Here is a 21,516-nt window from a genome sequence, read left to right as displayed (position 1 = left end):
CTTTGTGTCTCAAAGAGTCATCAGTAGTTATGAAAATATATTCATTGGGGCTTTGGAAGCATCACAAAAATTTGTATGCTTAGTTATTTGCAGGAAAGCCTTTAAGACATAGAATCACTCTGTTAACTTGCTGATTTTATCATAAAATTAAAAACATTCAAAATTCTGATTTTTCTTTATTTTTAAATAATTTAAATTTCCTAAAAGTTCTAATTATTTTCTTGCTATTAAATGAACAAATATTATTTCTTAAAGCCACTGTTCTGTAATATCCACAAAACTATATTTATTACAAAACCAAGCTTGCCTTTAACATCTGTGCTTTTGCAATTACCCTGCATTAGGTTCAGTGGAAATGCTTGTAAGATTCCACATTATTCCTTATTCTCTGGTTACTTGTATATTAATCCTTTTTATCCTTACCTGACCTTTCTAAAGCTCAGTTTAAACTGTAGCAAGCCATGCTTTCAGATATGGCAAACATTCAGAAAGACAAACTCAGAAAAATAAACTTGACCCTCAAGAGTCTTTGTTCAATTGGGAAGTCATACTGAAAGATGCTTTAGGCCACAACAACCCTTTTCTTCAGGGACAGTCATGACTTCACTTTGCTGGGGTGCCTCAGCTGACAGTCTAGGAAAAACTGAGAGTAAAAAAGGGCTGAATTACTGTCACTGGAATTTTAAGAACGGCTTTAACCCCTCTCAAAAGATAACTTTATATGATTAGTTAGAAGCAGGTGAACTCGAATGACTAAACCTGAAGCTATACAGACACAAACCTGAACAGAAAAGTCAGATTCTTTCAATCTGTAAGAATTTTAAACATTTTGATTCCACAGGAATAGTGGGGCTTTTTCCTGCCCATTAAACCACAAAGATCTAGCCTGTCACTGTGAAAAAGAGAGCAGTTATGGAGTCTTTGTGCTCTGGATGCTTTTTTGCATTAACACCAAAGCGGCGATGGCCCTTCAATCCTCAGTGACAGCTCTGTCGGTACTGCCGTGGCTTGGCGGTTCTCACTGCTTACCATCAAGCTCTTCCCAAGGAGTCTTCACAGCAGCTAACAACATTATGGAAATGTACTTCACATGGGTGCAACTACATTTGCCACATAAACTGGAAAGATCCTTTTTATTGTGGTCATAACTGAGCATGGAGCAGAAAAACAGGCCAAAACTAGCTGTTAATTATATGTATTACTTGGATCCACGGGCTTTCTTGTTGGATATGTCATTTGTCTTAAATTCCCTGCTCTTCAGCCTATACTGTTAAGGTGGCATGGATTTTCCTGTTGCTCTGCTGTCACACGAATGGGTCCATAGTGATTTCAAAAACAACTACAGACCAGATGATGAACAGAGAGGTGTTTGGATGAATAAAGAAATTGGGAAGGCAACTGTACAGATTTTCTTAAGTCTTTTGGAATGCTGCCAAGGGCTGAAGCAGCCAGTACAGAAGAGACCCAAATGAAGTTGACTTGGGTCCTTCCCAGCCATTCCAGGAGAAGCCTCTGTCCCTTTTGTCTGTGACTGATTGTCCAGTTTCTCAGGAAGCCTTCAGCTTGTCCCTGTCATCTTGTCTGCCTCACAGGGATTCTATAAGGATAAATGGTTCTAAAGTGTTCTGATTTTGCAGTTCTGAAAATGTGCATGTACGTAGATCTTGGATGTCTGCATGACAGGGAAGAACCAAAAAGCCTGCTTATTGAATAAGTTCATTATGCAATCATGTGAATTTATCTATAAATACTCATTTGCCACACAACCAACTTGGATGAGAAAATGTGGAATATACAACAGGTATGGGAGGGAAGGAATTGTACTACATCTTTACTCTTTGAAGACATGATCCTGAAACCTAGACTAATTATTTTCAATGAACAAACTTTTCAACAGTTATAACTTTAGCAAACATTCATTAATTGCTATGGTTTGATGAAAGACTGAGCAAATATGAGTATCTGGATTATTTGAGAAAAGTTTGTTATTCATATTTGATAAATGTTTGTTATTCATTATCCTTCAAAAAATATGCAGGAGTAGTTACCTTAGACTGGTTTTATTCCCTGACAGCAATATCAAACTGTTGTAAGCTACCACCATAACAAAAATCTTCCTCCTGCTCACAGAATTGTCTGTAACCCTCCGTAATGGTGGTATACGAAAGTTAAATAACTCAGCTTCTCCTGTATTTTCTTTCAAATAGTGATATGTTGGGTACAGTAATGTTAAACAGTGGTTCATGTGAGTTAAAATAAGCGAGAGTTTAAATGAAAAAAAAAAGAATACTTTATATGTAAAAATATTCCCTGGTGCTCTCTTTCTGGAGAGGTGACAAGAATATTTATATTAGGAGTAAAATCTTAAGGTATAACCACTAAGATATTTTAGGGTTATCTTAAGGATATTGGCTTAAAGCTGAGGATTTCCTTTGAAGCAGCAAACATAAAAATATGCCTTTCAGTCCATTGTGTCTGTCTACTGCTTTAAATGTTTCACTGTCCAACAGACAGTATTCTTTTAGCAAGTATGTTTAAGGTAATAATTTAATATAGCTTTTCAAAAAAACCAAGGATATTGAGATAAATACCCTCCTAAACCATAAAGAGAACAATAAAGATACACAGACCAATTTAATAGTAGGCTGGATTTTCTGACTTAAACCTCATGTCATCATTTGCTCCTCTGCAAAGTAGGTACAAAGTATGTTTAAATTCTGCCAAAAGCAAAATGCAGGTACTAGTGTCTTGTACCTATTCACTAGATCAAAATCTTCAGGCAGGGAATGTTTTCAGTTCTCAGAATGATCTCCCTGACAATGCCATATGCTATAATCAACCCATACTAGAACCTAGAGCTGTGTATGGGGCTGTCAGGGATTTCTAGGCACAGTGGCAATCCACCTATGGCCATTTTTTAATGTCAGGCCTATTTCCCAACACAGATCTTCAAATGTGATATGCACCTGTCATATCATATTTTGACTTAATAAAGAAGCGTAGGGAGACAACTCCTGGGGTTTTTTTTTGAGCATTGTGAAACCTCTGGGGACTGCATGTCTGTCAACAGTTCAATTCATTATGATACAGCATTAAAATAAAGTATAAAAGTCTGCAAATGTGTCCTCTTCCACAAAATAATAGCCTTGACCACATTCACCTGAAAAAACAGAAACCAGACCCAGATCTATTTATGTGGCTTAATAGATGCATAGCAAGATTAATATTTAATTACCAGTTTGACAGTGTTTATCAATTATGAGCAATACATTGTCTGAACTGCACAGCTCCGATTAGCTCTGTAAAACACAGAACAGGAAGAAAATAAAAAGGAATTTACAGATATTGGCTCACCAGTCTCGTGGATCCTGTGCAGCTTGTTGAATTGCTATTTATTGATTAGTCTTATAAAGCTTTTGTATCTAATTAAAAATTCAGGATGGGCTCTGTGAATAAGCAATAGACAATGTCTGGTCTAAAAAAGGAACTACCCAGTCACAGAAATGAACTGGGAATACCAGAAGCTCCATCTGTCCTGAATAATTACACATTCACAAACTGTTTTGCATAGTACAGTATTTTGTATGTTCAAAAACACTGGAACAGTGAGTAGAAATGCAATTTGTCTAGTAATTTTATGAAATTCATAGAAACTTATTGATGGAAAGAATTTCAAGATATAAGCTAGTCCTTTTCTCCTGGTCTGAGGTATGATTTCATAAAACCTCTGATTTTAGGGTTTCTACAATCTTCCTAAATAATATGCCAGTGATGATTATTGTTATGGTTTAAAAACAGTATGTTTGTTTTACTTCTTTGATCACCAATTATATTTTCTTCCAGACTAGTTCTATACTTCCAAATATTTCTATAGGTCATGTTTTCTAAACCCTTTACTTAATACACGCTCCTGCACTCCCCTGTCTTTCTTAAAATGTTGCACGTAACTGATTTTTTTTTTAATCAAGCAGAATGCAGCAACCATTTGACATCAGTTTTTCACAGAGTAGAACAGTGAATATTCCTCCCAAGTTTACACGCAACACTGTGAGTAATGCATCCCAAAAAAGGTGGTCTTTTGCAACAGTATCACATTCTCTATCCTTGTGTGTTTGTAGACTACTACAGCCCCCAGAATTTTTTTACACAGCTACTGATCTTTTTATATTTGTGCATTTGATTATTTCCTTTCTATAATCTTTCACTCTTTATTTAAAGTAACTAATTACAAATTTTGGAATTTTCCTATTTTCCTGTTCCCAAAGTGCAACATGTCCCTGATCGTTGTCATCCACTTGTGCATTATATTTTGCAAATCTTACACTTCTGTATCACTTGTTGCATTGCAGTAACAATCAGAAAAATTAAAGCTTATCTTTCTTGCTAGTCAAATCTGAGTTGAGAGAGTTCTCTAGAAAAACTTCCTTGAAGTGCCTCCTAAGCAATAGACACCTTTTGTTCTATAATGTGATTCTAGCTAAGCTCTATAATATTTTCATTTTGACATCCAAAAAGTGAAGAACAGCAGCATCTGCTGATATGATTCACAAGTGGTGGACTTGCTGAACTATTTTCTTACCTAATTTGTTTCTTATTTTTAATCCACAGTGAATATAAAAGGTCAGAAATCAGATATAGAATAGTTTTTAAAGCAAAAAAGAACTGACATTCATTTGAATTAAATGTATTGTGTAATACTAAATGAGAATACGGAGGATGGAAAGGTACATCCTGTGCTAGAGCAGTCATTTTTGGTTTTCTTCTCGTTATTATTGCTGCTTATTGTGTGATACAACTCTTTATGCTACATGTCCGCTTTCTGCCACATTTGCTAGCTAGTTTTACATTTGTCCCATGTAGAGACCAAATGTCTAATAAATCACACACCCTTAAATAACTAAAGATATTGTAAGTATAACATGAACTCTGAACATGTCAGTAAAGCAACTGGCTTTACCATGCAACCACAGCATTAGGTTTGAAGTAGGATTTTGTAAATCTGAAGCTTCCTGTGTAAGGACTACTCATGGCAGCGTTCATCCAAATTTCAGAAGTTGGCGAATTTTTATTGTCTAAACTTTTCCATTAGTTCATCCCTTTTTTACTGGGGAATTTCACTACCATTCAGTGGATGGGGCCTTACACTGTGAGCAAAAAGCTCACACAAGAGAAATGGTAGTTTTTTGATAAATGACCAAAATATGCACTGTTTGAGCAGTGATTATGGACATACTTCAATAATACAATAAATCTTAAACCCATCTCATTTTATAAGTGTGTGAGGTTAACTGTAGTAGTTTATATAACTCGGATGATATTATGTCTTAACATGCACTTTATTGCAAATAATCTGAACTAAACCACTGCTGTTTACACAATGCAGGTTGTAGTGAAAAAGCAAAAAATAAATACAGGTAATATATTATTAAATGTACAGACTATTTAGTAATTTTAATGAAATGTTCATAGGGAAGAAGGTTGAGAGTTAACTTTCTTAACAGTCCCCGCTATTAATGGATAGTGGATTCTATTGGCTAAGTCATTTCTTATTGTTTGGTCTGTGACTTTCGAAGAAAATCAGTCACATGTGAATGTTCAGTTTGGAGAGAAACAAGCTGACAATTCAGGATGACTCACTTCAGATAAGAGAAACAGACAGGATGGTTTGTAATATTCTAGTTGTTTTTTTCTGCTGTTATTGGGATTTGCTAACTGATCAGGGACAGAATTCCGACATCTGGCCCTTGCAGTTAATCTTATATTTCTGCAGCGCGTGCAAAGGAAGAACAGCAGATAAATGTAGTCACTTCAGCAAGTCCATCAGATCTTATGAAGCTTGCACTCAAACAATCTTTGTCCTTCTCTGCCCATAACTCAGCCCAGATCTCAAATGTTCAGCTATGGCATGACAGAAAGAGAGGTAACAGAGATTGTAATGACCAAGTCTCAGCCATCCTTTCTGATTCTCTTCTCTGCTCCAGTCACCAAGCAAGCATAGCCCTCAAGGACTAGGATGTGTTAGTCACTGGGAGGCATGAAACTGGAAACGAGTTTGTTCTGAAATGGAGTAAATGCAGATATGGAAAGTTTACTCCAGCTTCAAATGCCTTAACACTACTCCCAGGCTCCTTCTGTTCTGTAACTGTTCAATCTCATATTCTCTAATTCCCCTTTCTTGTGTTCAGGTTTCTCTGGTTTCTGTTGTCATCTAAATTTAGTTTTGGGGAAGAGTTCTTGGAAGTATGGTATAGTCCTCTTTCCAACATCTCATTAATCTTTCCATTGTCTCCACTGTACCTCAGCTCATATCCCCACCGAAGTATTGGCAATGGTCCTGTCACTAGTTTGTACCTAATTCTGTTATACACAGCACTGCAATTAGTTGCATAAAGTCTCAAGGCTTATTTTGGCTATATGGGCATTCAAACATTTAACTTGTATACTCAGGCTGCACACAGATTGCTAATAAATCTATAAGCTTGGAATATTTTTCTTGTCTTTTCTTTTGGGGAAACTCTATTGAAAATGTGTGCACGTAAGAGAGAAATTATAGGTAGAATATGGGTCTGGCAGAGAGATATTGGACTTAATGTAGTTCCCAGCATGCTAATAAGGCACTTAGGTAAGCAATGAACACTCTTTAGGCTCTGCTAGCTTTAGCAAGATATTTGTAGGAGATAGACCAGATTTATGACAATCCCTGTTTTGCTGGGGTTTTTTTTTTCCACCTTCTAATTATTTAGATACTGCACCTAGATCAAAATCAAGTCTAAATTTCTTGCATATCTGTGGTCATAAAAACAAGAGGAGCAAGGAAAATCAAACATAAGAGAACTGCAGCAGAACAAATATATACACAGGATATTTTTCCAAGTTTTTACACTCAGCAGGTCTTTGAAAGTAGCTCAGCAGGCTGAGTAGCTTTCACGAGCATTTCTTCTTAGGAATCGAGTGATGACTAGAGTGACTCTTTGCTGCTTTAAAGTGCAAGCTAGCTGCTAATTACTTTTTTTTTAAAGCATATTAAAAGGGCTGGTGTGTGTCGTCATATTAAAAACTACTGATGCAACATTATGGTAGTACTCCAGGTGAGTACTACAAGCTTGAATGACTATCTCCTGAAAAAAGAAAAGGTTTTCTTTGCATGAGAAAGTATCTTTTTTGCTTTCTGTGTTTTACTGTTTGTTTCCCAGCATGCACTTTCTTCACATTAGCAGAACATTAGAGCGTGCTTTTGATTCACAGGTGCAAGATGCATTGAATCAGTGGATCTGAAGCTTGTAGCATGTTATGATTTTATTACTTTCTATCTCTGGCCAAAAAAAAGTTTATTAGAGAATGGCTCAAGCAGAAAAGGAAAGAAAAAGAGCAAATAAAAGAAACTCAAATTAAGGCTGGAAAAAAGTTAGTTTTCAACCTGAGCAGGATGAGACTTTAGACCACACTTGGGCACACTGCTGCCTTTTGTGCTTTGCCTGTCGCGGGGGCAGTCTGAGGTGAGATGTATTGCTGTTTATATTTTTGCTTTGAGAGCAATTACACCATGTCATGTGTAATGGTGGTTATTAGCAGCTATGGCTCACACACACACGGCTCTCTTGTCCTCTTTTGCACCTTTATTTTTATTTTCTGGGAAAATGAGAAAGGTCAAATGCTGTCTTGAATAGCTGACTAAATATCTTCCTCAGCTAAAATGGCAGAAGATGCCATAAGGCAAATGTGGCTACAGCTGGGAGGCTTCATTCCATTTTGCCCTGCTCATAAGACTAAACGTGTCATTGGTGCTTAACGTCCAGTGATTCAGGAGTTGGAACTTGAATTAATTCTCAACCTCTTTGTTTGCACTCCAGTGTAATGCACAGCAGGCTCCTCTCAACTCTAGCATATCTCACTCTCCTTTTGAATGTAAGAGCAATGCTGATCTTTTAGAAAGAAAATGGATGGGGATATTTCTGAAGTCAGAATTAACACAGATGTCTGAATTTAAATTGATATATTTACCAGAACAACAAAATAAGGTAAAAATCAAAAGTAACCTGAAAAGAAAAACTACTTTCATTTTATTGTTCTTTTTGCAAGTAAAAAATCAAAGACAAGGGGTATCATGCACGTGCAAGAATATTGCTATGCAATTCCTCTTTACATCCTTTCTCATATTCAATTATTTTCTTTCCACTGAGGAATAAAACAATATATATGCCTAGAAGAATGTATTTTCCTGCTTAGTTAGTAGGGTTAAAATTGCTTTTTTTATTAAAGGCTGAGTACTTCCTCATTTATCATTTTAAATTCCATTAGTTGTTTCCAAGGAGATAGAAATATGCAGGAAAATCATCTGAGACTCTGATTTGTAAGGCTGTTCTCTTTAGTGAGAGTTGAATGTGCCCTGTTTTAAGGAACAAAATAAACTTGGAGCTGCTGTAGTAAAGAGGTTGGGACTTTGAGTTTCATTTCTGTTCAGGCCTACTTTCTGCTTCTGGAAGTTGGAAGGGGATTGTAAAATATTCAAATCAGTATCAGATTATCATTTAGTGGCTTGGCTGTGCTGTTTTCTACACTGAAGCAGGATAGGAAGTTCCCTCACCCACCCACCCCTTGTGGTAGTGGCTTTCTCCTGACAGTTCTAGGTATTTCTTGGAGGACAAGAATGGACAGTAGACAACTTATTTTTCTTCCTCTGAGTTCTTCTTCAGAAATAATAAAGCCTGGATGGTTCCACAGGTATTTAAAAGCCTGTAATTGTTCAGTTAAGTGCCAGTGTTAAGTTCTAAACAGAGATATCTTTCTTTTTTTTCTTTCTATTAATAAAATCCTAATGAATCTGAAGGTAAACAGATCAGTTGTCTTACCTGAAGTAGTCTTCACCACCTCAGTTGTATTTCTTAATCCTGTAAAGGAGAACTGGTAAAGCCTCCAGGACCTGGTGTCTCCCACCTCCACTGAGCTGCGCTTCCATTGGTAAATGATCTCTTCTCTTGGGTAGCCATCTTATTGCAACGGAAAATACAGAATGCTTTGTTTCATAGTCATTGCTAGGATTTTAGTGTACTTTGGGGAGTAAAAATACTATTTTCTATTTCTGGAAAAAACTGGAGAAGCCTATTGCAAGTAAATTATAGATATGTTTTTCTCAAGTTACTTAGTAGTACCTTTTACTTAATGTCACATTTTATTTATTTATTATAAATTAAATAGCACTTGAGATAAATTTTTCAAAAATGAGTTTTCCACTTTTGTGGACCCAATAGGATGGAATTTTGCCCATGTTTCAATTATGGCCAGAAAGTCTGCAGCTGGACTAGGAATTCACACATTGACCTGGCTGCAAAATGTCAAACTCTTGACTCCAGCTATTGCAATAGTAAAACACCCATGCACAGAGGGGAAGTATCAGGCCACGAGACTTTGATGCTGAAAGTAAAAATTTTTACTGTTATGATAAGATATAAGCATAAACTAATCACATAGGTCCCAGAAATTGTATCATTTTTTATATAGCCTTCCTTGATTATATTTGTGAACATATATGATTCATGTACTTGAAAATAAGGTCACAATTAAACTAAAAACCATTGGACTATGTCTAGTTAAGAACATAAACTTCGCTGACTCTAAGTATGTATATATAAATTTATAATAAGTGGTTCAATGTGGGTCAGGAAAGGGATATTTCTAAGCATGTTACTTACAGCTTGAAAATTCCAGGGGGCAGGAATGGGCATCCATTGGAAAGTTGTGTAACTGTAGCTGACACTCAGCATCAATTGTCAGCCTGAGGAGAAAGAGATTGAGATATACAGGATGCACTTAAGAAGTTTGTCCTGAAAGCTAACTCACGGCAGGCAGAATGAGATTCTTGCTAATATGGAACCTGACTCTGTCATATGCAAATACATAATATATATATATAGAAAGCAAAAGTAAACTATTGATATGTATGTATTAATTTGGATATTCCAAGCATAGGAAGACATCATGGTTACTGATAAGCAGTATTTCTTTTTTGGTTACACAGGCCCTGATCATCTACTTTCTGGACTGTGTAATAGAATAAGTTATTAAAGTTCTGTTCCTATGTATCTGAAATGGCAGCATTACTCATGACTGGCAAATCCATAAGTAGATATACAGGTCATCTCATGAGCAGTGACAAATCTCTGTGTCACAACATGCCATAATGCACTAGGGAAATGTATTTTACGTGACAAAAATTCTATTTCAGAAATGATGGATGGGAGTCCAAATTTAGACATCTGCATCCAAGACAGCCATCTAGACTACCTTCATAGCTAATGGAAAGGCGCTCTGAGGATATACTTCATTTCATTCCAAAATAAAACATTTAAATTTAATCAGAAGAAGAATGTACTGAAAGGTGTTTTTCTCCACTGAATATCAGGAGAGTCTCCATGATAACTCAGGTGGTGTAGGTGGTATAGACCAGGTAGAGACATGTACTTTTAGAAATCCAAAATTAGATGAGATGTATCCCCTGAGGTGCCTGCTAAAAACTCTACCATTTTTCATTCAGTTCCTTAATTGTTGCTAGCCTATACATAGGCCCAGCCCTGCCATGAACTGCATGATACTTTGAAGTTGGAAAGGAGGGAGGAGGTGGGGTGAGAGAGGGAAAAGGGAAAAGGAGGGGGGAAAAAAAGAGCAGAGTGATGTTTACTTCTTCCATGAGTCTCTAGGAAAACCGTAGGTTTCTGGTCTTTGCTGATTCCTGGGTGTATAAATGAGCAACCCTGTGAGGTGGGTTTGTCTCCTGGCTCCTGCATGTAGGTGCTGCATGCAAATGACTCCCCAGGTCTCATACTGTGGGATGCAGAGGGATGCTGTGACCACTAGCCACCAAGTTAATGAAGTCAAAAGGAAACTTTTCTGCATTAGGGACTTAGGAACATACCTAATTTCCTTTGAAATTAAGGGAAGTTCTGTTTGTGACACAGAAGGAGACCTGATTCTGTGTGCTAATATTATTGCTCGCTCTTTCTCTTCTTATTTCCATCATCTTCAGTTTCATTTCAAGATAATCATAATATGGATGCAAAAAATGATTAAGATCTTTCTTCGATATTGCCTTTCCTCTGGTGAATATATTTAACACTGTTTGAATTTGGGATAGGCTCAGATTTACTGATGGTTTTTATTTTTCTCTTGTGGAATTGAGTAGATTTCATTCCCCAACACAAAACATAATCCAGGCTTTAAACATCTCCAAGCATGAAGTTTTCTGGGCAACCTGTTCCACTGTTTGACCATTCTCACAGTAAAAAAGTTTCTTCTTATGTTTAAACATAATTTCCTGTACTTCAGCTTGTGCCCATTGCCTCCTGTCCTATCACTGGATACCACTGAGATTATGTCTCTGTCTTCTTTACCCCTTCCATCCCCTACCTTCTTTACCCCCACCCACATTACACACATTGATAAGATCCCCCGAGCCTTCTCTTCTCTAGGCTGAACAGTCCCAGCTCCCTCAGCCTCTCCCTGTACATTGGATGCTCCCAGCCCTTCAGCATCTTGGTGAGCCTTCACTGCATTTGCTCCAGTAAGTTCATATCCCCCTTGTACTGGGGAGCCTAACACTGGACCCAGCACTCCAGATGTGTCTCGCTAGTGCTGGGCAGAGGAGAAGGATCGTTTCCATTGACGTGCTGGCGATGGTCTTCCTAATGTAGTCCAGGATGCTGTTTGCCTTTGCTTCAAGGGCACTTTGCTGGCTCATGGTGAATGTCCACCAGGATCCCCAGGTCTTTTTCTGCAAGGTGCTTTTCAGCTGGTCAGCCCCTACCCGGTACTGCTGCATGGGGTTATTCCTCCCCTGGTTCAGGATGACATTTTCCTTTGTTGAACTCCATGAGATTCCTGTTGGCCCAGTTCTCCAGCATGTTGCAGTCCCTCTGGGTGGTAGCACAACCTTATGATATACCAGTCACTCTTTCCAGTTTTGTATTATCTGCAGACATGCTGAGGGTGCACTCTGTCCCATTGTCCAGGTCATTAATGAAGATGTGAAGATGTGAAACTGTATTGGCCTAGTACAAAACTGGGGAGTACACCACTAGTGACTGCTTTCCAGTTGGCCTTCATGCCACTGATCCCAACCCTTTGAGCCTGGCTGTTCAGGCATATTCAATCCACCTCAGTGTCCACTTACTTAGCCCATACCTCATCCTCTTCCACCAAAGGTAAGTCTTCCTTGCTCCACTTTCGTACTGGTCTCAGGCACCTGGAATTTCTGAAGGCAGGGTTTTACCAGTAAAGACTGAGGCAAAGAAGTCATTGTGAACCTTGGCCTTGTTAGTGTCCTTTGTGACAAGGTCCCCTTTCCCGTTCAGTGGTGTGCCCACATTTTCCCTAGTCTTCCTTTTGCTGAGTATGTATGTGTAGAAACCCTTCTTGCTTTCATGTCCCTAGTCAGATTTGACTTGAGATGAACTTTGGCTTTTCTAACCCTGTCCCTGAGTGCTCGGACAGCATCTCTGTATTCCTCCTGGGTCACCTGTCCCTGCTTCAAACTCTAGTACATTTTCTTTTCACATTTGAGTTTTGTCAGGAGTGTGTTGATCCATGCAGACTGCCTGCTATCTTTGCTTGATTTCCTGCTGGTCAGGATGGACTGTCCTTGAGCTTAGAGGGAGGGGACTGAGAAAATCAACCAGCTCTTCCGGAGCCCTCTTCTCTTCAGGACAGAATCCCAGATCTGTGATGATACTATCACATTTCACTTCTGGATTAATCCAGCTTGAATCCTTACTGGTGCTTGCTGTGACTCACTACAACATCTAAGTATACATTAATAACAGATAACTGTTTCTAAGTTCTATCAGATATCTCTCTTTCTAATGAGGGGAACTGAGGGGTTTGAAGAGAAATGTAAGGAAATCCAAAGAGACAGTAGTGTAGCTAAGTCCAAATTTAACATTTCAAAAGTGGACCTAGGATCTTCCTTATCAGACTGCCTTTGATTTGCACGAGATTTCAATTCCGATCATTCTCTTATCTCTTCTGGCAATGGAATGTGTAATGAACGTAAAATAACTATGAAATAAAACTCCTTTTTGTAAATCAGACAGTTGCAACATTAAAAGGTTGTCTTAACCAAAGCTTCAGATCTAGTAATTAAAATTATTAGTGTACTTTTCTTTAAAACATTATTTTTGACACCAAATAAAACAAAAGCAGAAAAAATACTTTGAAAAAAAATGCAGTCTAAAACTCAGATGGTCTTATGTCTAACATGTTTGATTCTTTACTCTCATTTTAAATTATAAATTCTCTTGAACAAATGCCATCTTTATCTACATTTTACATAGGACCAAATATTATATCACATGTAAGAAAAAGAAAAAATAGGCACTTAGAATTTTCACATTTAGGAAGTATCTTATGGTTATTGGGAATATGATATTTGAATTGTTACATATTGCATACGTTACACTTAAATGTAGGCATACACATAACAATTATTGAAAAGATAGTTTTTAAAGGTAATCTGTCTCAAAAGAAAAGCTATATACGTGCCTGAGAAATCTGGAGATGAGCATATCAAGTTCAGATTCATGAAAATTTCAGTGGAACAGGGCATATCTGTAGGTTTTGGATTAAACTTTAAATGACCAATGCTGAAATGATAATCCTTATTTTCATAAGATATTTGAGGAATTAAATGCTTTTGAAGGGTGGAGCTTCATTTAGCTAAATTGTAATTAATTGATTCAGAATAAGATGCCTTGGATGTACATAATACTTCCTTTTATACCATCTACTTAATTCAAGGATATTTTGAATTCATCGTTATAACCCAATAAAAAGGTAAAAGGCAATATGGACCAAACCAGTGGCAAGCAATAAACACATACCTGGAAATCATAGAATCATATATGAAATGAAGATTAATTACTATAACAATGCTTATATTCATTTTAGTATAGGAATGTGACTATTGTAGAGCAAGACAGTACAATCTATGGGAAGAAATAAAACTCTTTACTGTGCCAATATAAAATAAATTCCATGCAAGTAATATCTTCTAAATATTTCCCTTTTTCAAGGTTGGATGCATAAGTCAATGGAAACTCAATGTTTTTTCCTTCAGGTTAGTGTCAAAAGACCTGAATTCACAGGACCTTTCTCTTTGGCTTTCCCCAGAGAAACTGAAATTAAAGTCAGGTATAAATACCTCAATGTGTACAACACTCTGCCGTCATTCCAGATCCTGAGCATCCTATTAGGAGTTGTTATCCAGTGAGCATCAGCTTTCTTGGAATTTCGGAAAAATGTGTCTGGTATCCAGATCTTCCCAACCATGTTGCTGTTTAATCTGAGCACTTTTATAGTGCTGTTGAACTTCAGACGTCTGTCATACCACGTTTGGGCGAAAAATATATCAATTGTATATTCCTGTTGTGTTAACCAGAAATACTGATGAAAACATAGCACTCAGCATTTCACATAACTCCTGATATGCTTTCCTTAATTTCATATGAAAAAATGTGAACTACAGAAGATGATACTAGAACTGATAAAAACAATTTTTTGTCAATTTTTGAAGGCATGGTTTACCAAAGATTATTGTTTAAAAGCAATTTATTCTGTTATTTTCCCACTGGCAGGTGAAACTAAAATGCAATTGAGTGGGATATGCACCTTCCTAACTCTGTGTCCCCACACCTCAACCCACACCTGATCAGGTCAGAGAACAATTTCTTATTCCCTTGGTTCTAGGACAGGAAAAATTTGAACTGACTTGGCTGCCTTAATTGCCTGTGCCCCACAGTTAATATCAGAAGTGGTGAAGTCTCACTTTCCCTGGCACTGCTGGGCAGCCAGAAGATGCAAAGGGAATTATAGAATGGAAAAGAGCAACCTGAGGTTTCTTTCTACACATGAAAACTACAAGAATGAGGTAGACATTGTGCTAAGGCTAGACCATTTTCCCTCACCTGTACGAAGATATAAAATTTTTCTGTAAGAACTTTGGAAAGAGGAGAGGAGAGAGGATCTAGGTTTTTTTCTTTTTATCTCTTGGTGGCAAGAGTGGTAATATCACTGGTGAATGGTTTTCCTTATTTTGTAGCAATCTGGAAGCTCAGTTTTACAGGAGTTAAACTGTCACAAAACACTTGAAAGTAGAGCACATAAAAGCGTGAGGATACGTTAAAACTATTATTATTACATTTTTTTCAGCATAGAGCTCAGTTTCCCTGTCTTGAAGAGATTCATAGCTCATATAGTCCTCACATCCATAATAATAATAATAATGAGATTTTAAAAATAATATAGTGTAGCACAACATTAAAATTAATGGAAGCTTTGTAATGTCAAAAATGATGGAGGCTTTGTAACAAAGTGAACATTGTAGAAAAATTGGCAATCATTTACCTACCATATTGATAGCATTCACAGGCCCAATGCTATTTACGTACATGTCAGTGTGAATTACTGTTGGTTTAACTGTAAGAGAAACGGCAAGAATCAGTAACATGAGTGAAGGTCAAAATCAACTACTTGAAAGTTAAACACAAGCAAAAGATTATTATAGTACCTCTCTTGTATGGCTATGGTTGCCTCACATTTAAATGTGCATATACAATAAATATAAATTTGCAGCGATTTCTCCAGTTTGAAATTAGTTGAAGACACTTTAAGACAAATTCTTATATCATTTATTCTATCAGAACAAATTCACTTATGCTATGAGAACAAATACTGAAACCAGTGTCGTTACCTTAGAGTGAGTCATATCTGACTGAGAGTATGTATATTTTGTGTCAGGTCATAGCAACACATCTGACAAAACACTATCAATGAAAGCAAACTTATGCTTCTTATGATGTCTTACATCACTCGTTTTACATTATAATGCTAAATGCACGACTGCTGTTGCCTGCAGAGATGGCTGTAGGTAAGTAAAAATTTCATGAGCCCAAAGCAAAAATAATACTCAAGGCTCTAAAACAGGAATGACAAACAGTTGTTAGATTAATTTATTTTGAAATTACTTTATTGTAGCTTTATTATTCTTATAAACCTTGACTAAAACATGATTGTTTTTTCCCAGATGCTTTTATGAATGCTTAATTCCTTTCTGTTCTTGAAAGTCTCGGATTGGGAGAATAATACAAATTCCTCTGTTAATTTACACTATATACATACATTGAAGGTTAAATACTCATGTTATCCCTCACTGTGAAAAATTCCTTAGTTTATAAGCCTCTATAAACTTGTTAGGAGCAGCTTCCTTCATTAACCTTTCTGCTCTCTGCTTTCCTCTGCCTGCCTCATCCAAGAATTCTCTTTGCGTTTTTCTATAATCTTATTACTGCTGTATCCTCTTCTGCAGAGGTATTGTCTGCCTGTTCTGTGCACACATGGGGCCTTCTCAAACTGACTTGCAGCAGCTCAGAGAGATTTATCTCTTCAAACTCCCTCAGTAATCAGTGGAGAGGAAGATTCCTGCAAAAGGTGATTCAGTCAAATAAGACTTCCATTGTGAGTCCAAGCTTGGGTCTATATACTTATATTGGCTGTAGGGGAAATCTAGGGAGGTTGGCCTTACTTGACTACAGTTATCTTTTGTGAACCTCTTTCTCTGTGCCCTATTCCCCAGTCACTTCTTGCCCTGCTGTGCAAGTGAGGGCCCATGCCGCACCAGTCAATGTAGACCTGCTGTTGTTAGAGGCTCTGTGTCCATTGCATCATGCAAGGATCAGGCTGCGTTATCCTTATTTTGGTCTTCCTTTCCAATATGTTATTTGTGATTCTCTAACACCCTCACTTAGATATACAAAGCAGATAAAAACTTGCTTTTTCATTCCCCAAAAGTTAAATTCTGAACTTCCTGTGCAGGTGCATCATTACAAGCAGCCTGATTCAGCAAATCACAGCAGTCTTATTACATGTCTCAGAATAGATTTAGCAACCTTAATTTATGTCAGCTTCCAAAAATCATGACTACTTTTCATGCCACTGATGTTTTACTACATTGTATTTTGTTTTTGTAAGTACTTTGAATGGTTTCTGCTTCCTGTGTAGCATAATATAGTATGAAAAGTCTTTCTCTTCACCACTTAATCAAAAGTGGCCTAAAAAGAAAAACAACATACCTCCTATGTCAGGTCTCAACTTGTTGTCATATCCTTCCAGCAAGCCATTTAAAATAAGAGTGACATCACTCTCATGGACTTTGGGAGTCAAAACCCAAGTCTTATTTGAAGTGTAATCTTCATAATCATCATCCCCCTTTTGGGTGGAACTGTTAAAGAAATAAAAATGAAGAAATGGAAAACCTTGAAAAATATGAATTTCTAGGCAACCTCCTCAGAGACAATACATACATAATTCAGGTTTTAATAGAACTGTACAAAACATTGAAAAATTGCCTGCTTTATAGAAAGAGACTCACAGTAAAGATGTCACATAACAGTTGAGGTTACAGTTCACTTTAGCAACATTTCCTTTTACTACAGTTGAGATCATATTCTGTCTATTTGAAGGAACATCAGTGCTTATCACCTTTGGCATGCCTATTTTTTCTCTCACTGACTCAGGTGGGACCTGTTATGAAACAAATCTAATTGTCACTTAGCTTATGCAACTCTCCACCAAAATATCACTTAGTATGTACACAGTGTTGTTGCCTCACTTCTCTTTGAGAGAACGATTTGATGCAACACATTACTGACAAGACCAATAATTAGATTCATTCAAACAAACTGTCATGCAGCTTTTCTCCACTCTGATGAACTTGAGCTTATTGTGTGTTTGGAAAGTTCAGCATAAATTTTTGCCAGTGGTTTTCATTTTCACTTTTGCTAACCAGAACTGAGAGAGGATAAAAAGTCTGCCTACCGTTTTTTTTCTGCTACTGGGCAGTATGACAGCAGATCTAGTATAATTCAACCTGCTTAGCACAGTAAAAAGAGCAAGTTAGGAATCGGAAATATGTAGAGACTAGCCTTAGTGGATGTTTTGTTTTCTTAAAATCTGTGCCTCCAGTTCTAGAGGATAACATAGAAACTACTTTAGAATATGACTTCATCAGATATTTTCATTTCAGAATGTCAGTAGTAATCAGCTGAATGGTGCTAGGCGACTGTAAGTTTTTTGCATAATATGCCAGTGCCTTTCTTTCCTGACCTGCTTCTGTGACAAAGTTTGAACACTGCTGGATATGAAAACTCTTAATGATACTACAAATGTCTTAAGCTAGCGAATGGGTCAAAAGCAGAAAATTTAATTATTTTCCTGTTTCAACCAGGAGCTGTACAGAAGTAGGAAAGGGCATAGAGAAGTAGATTCTCATGGAGGCTAGAACTCATGCGTGGCACACAAGATTGAAAGTGGACACAGCTGACCATGGTCATGGGTGCAATAGTGAAGGGATGACTAGTCCCAGAGTCTCAGAGAGCCATTCTGTTAACACAGATCTTCGCTCAGCTGAGGTCTTGCCCACTCCTCCCTACAGTGCTACCCTGCTGTATCCTGTTTATACCTACCCAGAGTGGATGGCCTGAAGGCTCGCCTGTATTGGGCATTTGGGAGCTGCAAACCAACTACACAAATACAACTTCACTACGAAAGAGGCTTTAGCTTCTTTCTTCCCCGTGGGCACAGCCTAATAGGAAAGAGCCACAGCACATCTATGTCTCCCTGTATAAGACTGCTTCCCAGGAGGTGCTGAAATTTGAAGCAGCCTGAGACTGCGCATAGGGCTGTAACAACTGGGAATGCATAGCATGCACGAAAAAGCCAGTCTTGCATTGCACTGAATTGAGCTTGGAAGCTGCTAGTGAAGCTAGGTTAATCTATGCTTTTATTACATGTACTAAGTACCACTGACTGCAGCCTCCAGGCACCACCTAACCCACCCTGCACCAGCAATATGCATCTGGGAGCTTCAGCTTCCCAGATGGAGAATAGGCAACCCAAACTCCTCCCTCTGGCTACAAAGGCCTGAACCTGTAGTGTTTTACTGGCAATGAAAAGCAGAGTTTTAATTGGCAATGTGCTACATAGTATTCTGCTGGTACTGACAAACAGGCCAGGATAATTAAATTGGTGGGGAAATTTTGTTTATTCAGCTGTCTGGAGTTCAAAGATCTAATTGTAATTCAAAGGAACATAACTGAGGCAAGGTTCTCCCTCCTGGAGGAAAGGAAATCCTTCTAAAAAAAGTCTTTGCAAACAGAAGACACTATATGTTTTCAGTCAGTGCAAAGTGAATGAAAAAACCTAACTTCATGTATAAAAAGCCATACTCCTGTTTTATAACCAATTAAACATCTATTCTCCAAAAATAATAGTTTTTCTGAATGGAAAAAGAAAAGTAAATCAAATACATTCTTTCACAAAGGCAACGCGTTCCTAAATATTAATGTGATGAGAAAGCTTCAAAAGTCAAACAGCTAGTTAGTGGAGTCTGGTGTACTGGACAGTGCAAGATTAGGTGATGAAAAAGATTTTGTCTAGGGCTTGTCTCAAATCTACAACAACCTTATTGAACAGTGGCCCACAGTCACTAAAACTTCCGTTTCCTCTTGGTAATTATTTGTAGGAAAGAAATAGCTCACTCTTTGCTCATCTGCCATTTCAAGCCATTTTGGCACTTCAAATCTCAAAAACCAGCAAATGCCTTATGAGATTAGTGTGAGAGAGCAGAGAGGGAACACAGCCAGTGTAACTAGGGAAAAAGGCCACTGAATTCCAGCTTTTATCTGAATTCCAAATGGATCATAAGTTAGCATGGGTATCCAATTGTCTAAATGTCTGTCTGTGTAAGACTGCATACCAGCCAGAACGATCAGAGGTGCGTCTGTATCGAGATGAGCAGGGCTTTAGTTGTGTAATGCCATTAATACTAATGAAAGTGACAATGACAAAGCCCTTTTCATCTCCTTAAGACTTTCAGATCAGTCCTTCTGATTATATGGCCTAAATTTTGCCAGTGCTTTTAATGTCCAGAACAAATTCAATAAAGCCCAGATTATACCCAAATGCATATTGAAAACTGTTTTTATTTTCATGACTGCTAGAGGTTTTCAAATCTAGTAATATAGATATGCAAAGAAACACATATATACCTATTTGCAGATTACAGTATAATTTTTTAAAAGTTAATGTTTCAGATACTGATACAAAATGTCACTGTTTGAGATATGCCCACTTCTGACATTAATGCCATTGCAAGATGTGTGCAAGACTGCTCTACATAAAGCTAGTTTCCCTGTTTGGAAAAGAGATGGCTTAAGAGGGTCAGAACTCAAACTTGAAACTTAAAGTCTTAGGGTAATTAAAGTTAGAAGGTGCTTTTGGAGGTCGTCTGGTCCAATCCCCACTCAGTTTGCCAGCTAAGCCTGCGTGAGGTAGCTATGATTGTAATTACTTACACATATATATAACCATGAATGTGCCTAACATTCAGGGGGGCTCTTTGTATGTGTCAAATTATTTGAAATACATCTTCACAAAGCAAATAGAGGGCAGAAATCACTACAGGCTAATACGCATTTATTAATTTAGATCAGAAAGTACATTAATTTGGACTACAGGAATATTTGGGGGGGATGACAGCACAAAATTGAGTCATATTTTTTATTTTTTTTTTATAAAATGTGCAAAGATCTATGAACTGGTATCTTACTCTACAATTACATACAAACCTCATTCTGCCAGTGAGGTTTTTACCATGGCAGGGGCTAAAAAGACTTTTAACTCATGTTTCTTATCTCCCTCACTATAAAATACACATACTAATCCTAATTCTGTACTAAAGAAGTTGTTACTTGATTTATAACTTTTATAAAGCTCTTTCGAGTGCTCACTGGTGAGGTGTAACTTTAGCACAAACTGGGATTACACAAACTAAATGTTCAGGACCGGATTCTCCAGATCTTTGCTAGTGCACACCATCCATAAGTTTTTTGCAATGCCATCTGGGCAACATTTAATTATTCATGGAACAAGTTTAACCTCTGTGGGCAGAGGTACCTACTGCAGGTAGAACTGGGTTCACCAACCAAAGGATAAAGAACCAATGAAAAGATGCTCTATTTCATTGGCATAGCCTCTTTTACAGACCCCTTAGCGCTAAAGGCATTATTTCTGTGCTGGAAATATGTTGAAATACTAGAAGATTAGTTCAATCAGTCCCAGAGGATATCTCTGCTGAGAAATCACTGATGTGTTAGGAAAATATTTTTTTTCCATCTTCTTTTCTGAACCTTGTCCAGAAGACACAGCAAAGCCCATTAGTCAAAGATTTCGTTAATGTGCTGATACACTATTCTTTAGCAGTTCAAACCCATGAAGTCCACGTTACAGTTTGAGAATCCATTCTTCTTTTTAATAGATTCAGTATGGGGTTTTTTGTTTTTTTTTTTTGCTTTTATTTCCATGGAAGATAGATACCTACGTAAAAATAATCATCACTTTAGTAAAATTTAACAAATAATTATATTAATGGTATTTAGCTGTCTTACATTATTATCCTTTCAACCCCTTTGGCTT

The 21,516-nt window shown here is 37.3% G+C and overlaps 1 protein-coding gene across 2 annotated transcripts in view; it reads right to left on the bottom strand.

The window, feature by feature from the left end:
- The window catches only part of GABRG2 (gamma-aminobutyric acid type A receptor subunit gamma2), a 72,357-nt gene that overhangs the window by 29,828 nt on the left and 21,013 nt on the right, over positions 1 to 21,516 (bottom strand). For both annotated transcript variants that reach the window (XM_076350378.1, XM_076350379.1), the window contains exons 2-6: positions 17,115 to 17,263; positions 15,395 to 15,462; positions 14,189 to 14,409; positions 9,690 to 9,772; positions 8,850 to 8,987 (exon numbers count right to left, since the gene is read on the bottom strand). In XM_076350378.1, the coding sequence (XP_076206493.1) occupies positions 8,850 to 8,987; positions 9,690 to 9,772; positions 14,189 to 14,409; positions 15,395 to 15,462; positions 17,115 to 17,263 (659 nt within the window). The remainder of the gene's footprint in view (positions 1 to 8,849; positions 8,988 to 9,689; positions 9,773 to 14,188; positions 14,410 to 15,394; positions 15,463 to 17,114; positions 17,264 to 21,516) is intronic.

The sequence above is a fragment of the Aptenodytes patagonicus genome, chromosome 12 (assembly GCF_965638725.1).
Source record: "Aptenodytes patagonicus chromosome 12, bAptPat1.pri.cur, whole genome shotgun sequence".
NCBI lineage: Eukaryota > Metazoa > Chordata > Aves > Sphenisciformes > Spheniscidae > Aptenodytes > Aptenodytes patagonicus.
The sequence above is the reverse complement of the archived record's forward strand: the minus strand, read 5'-3'. Positions and strand labels throughout refer to the sequence as shown.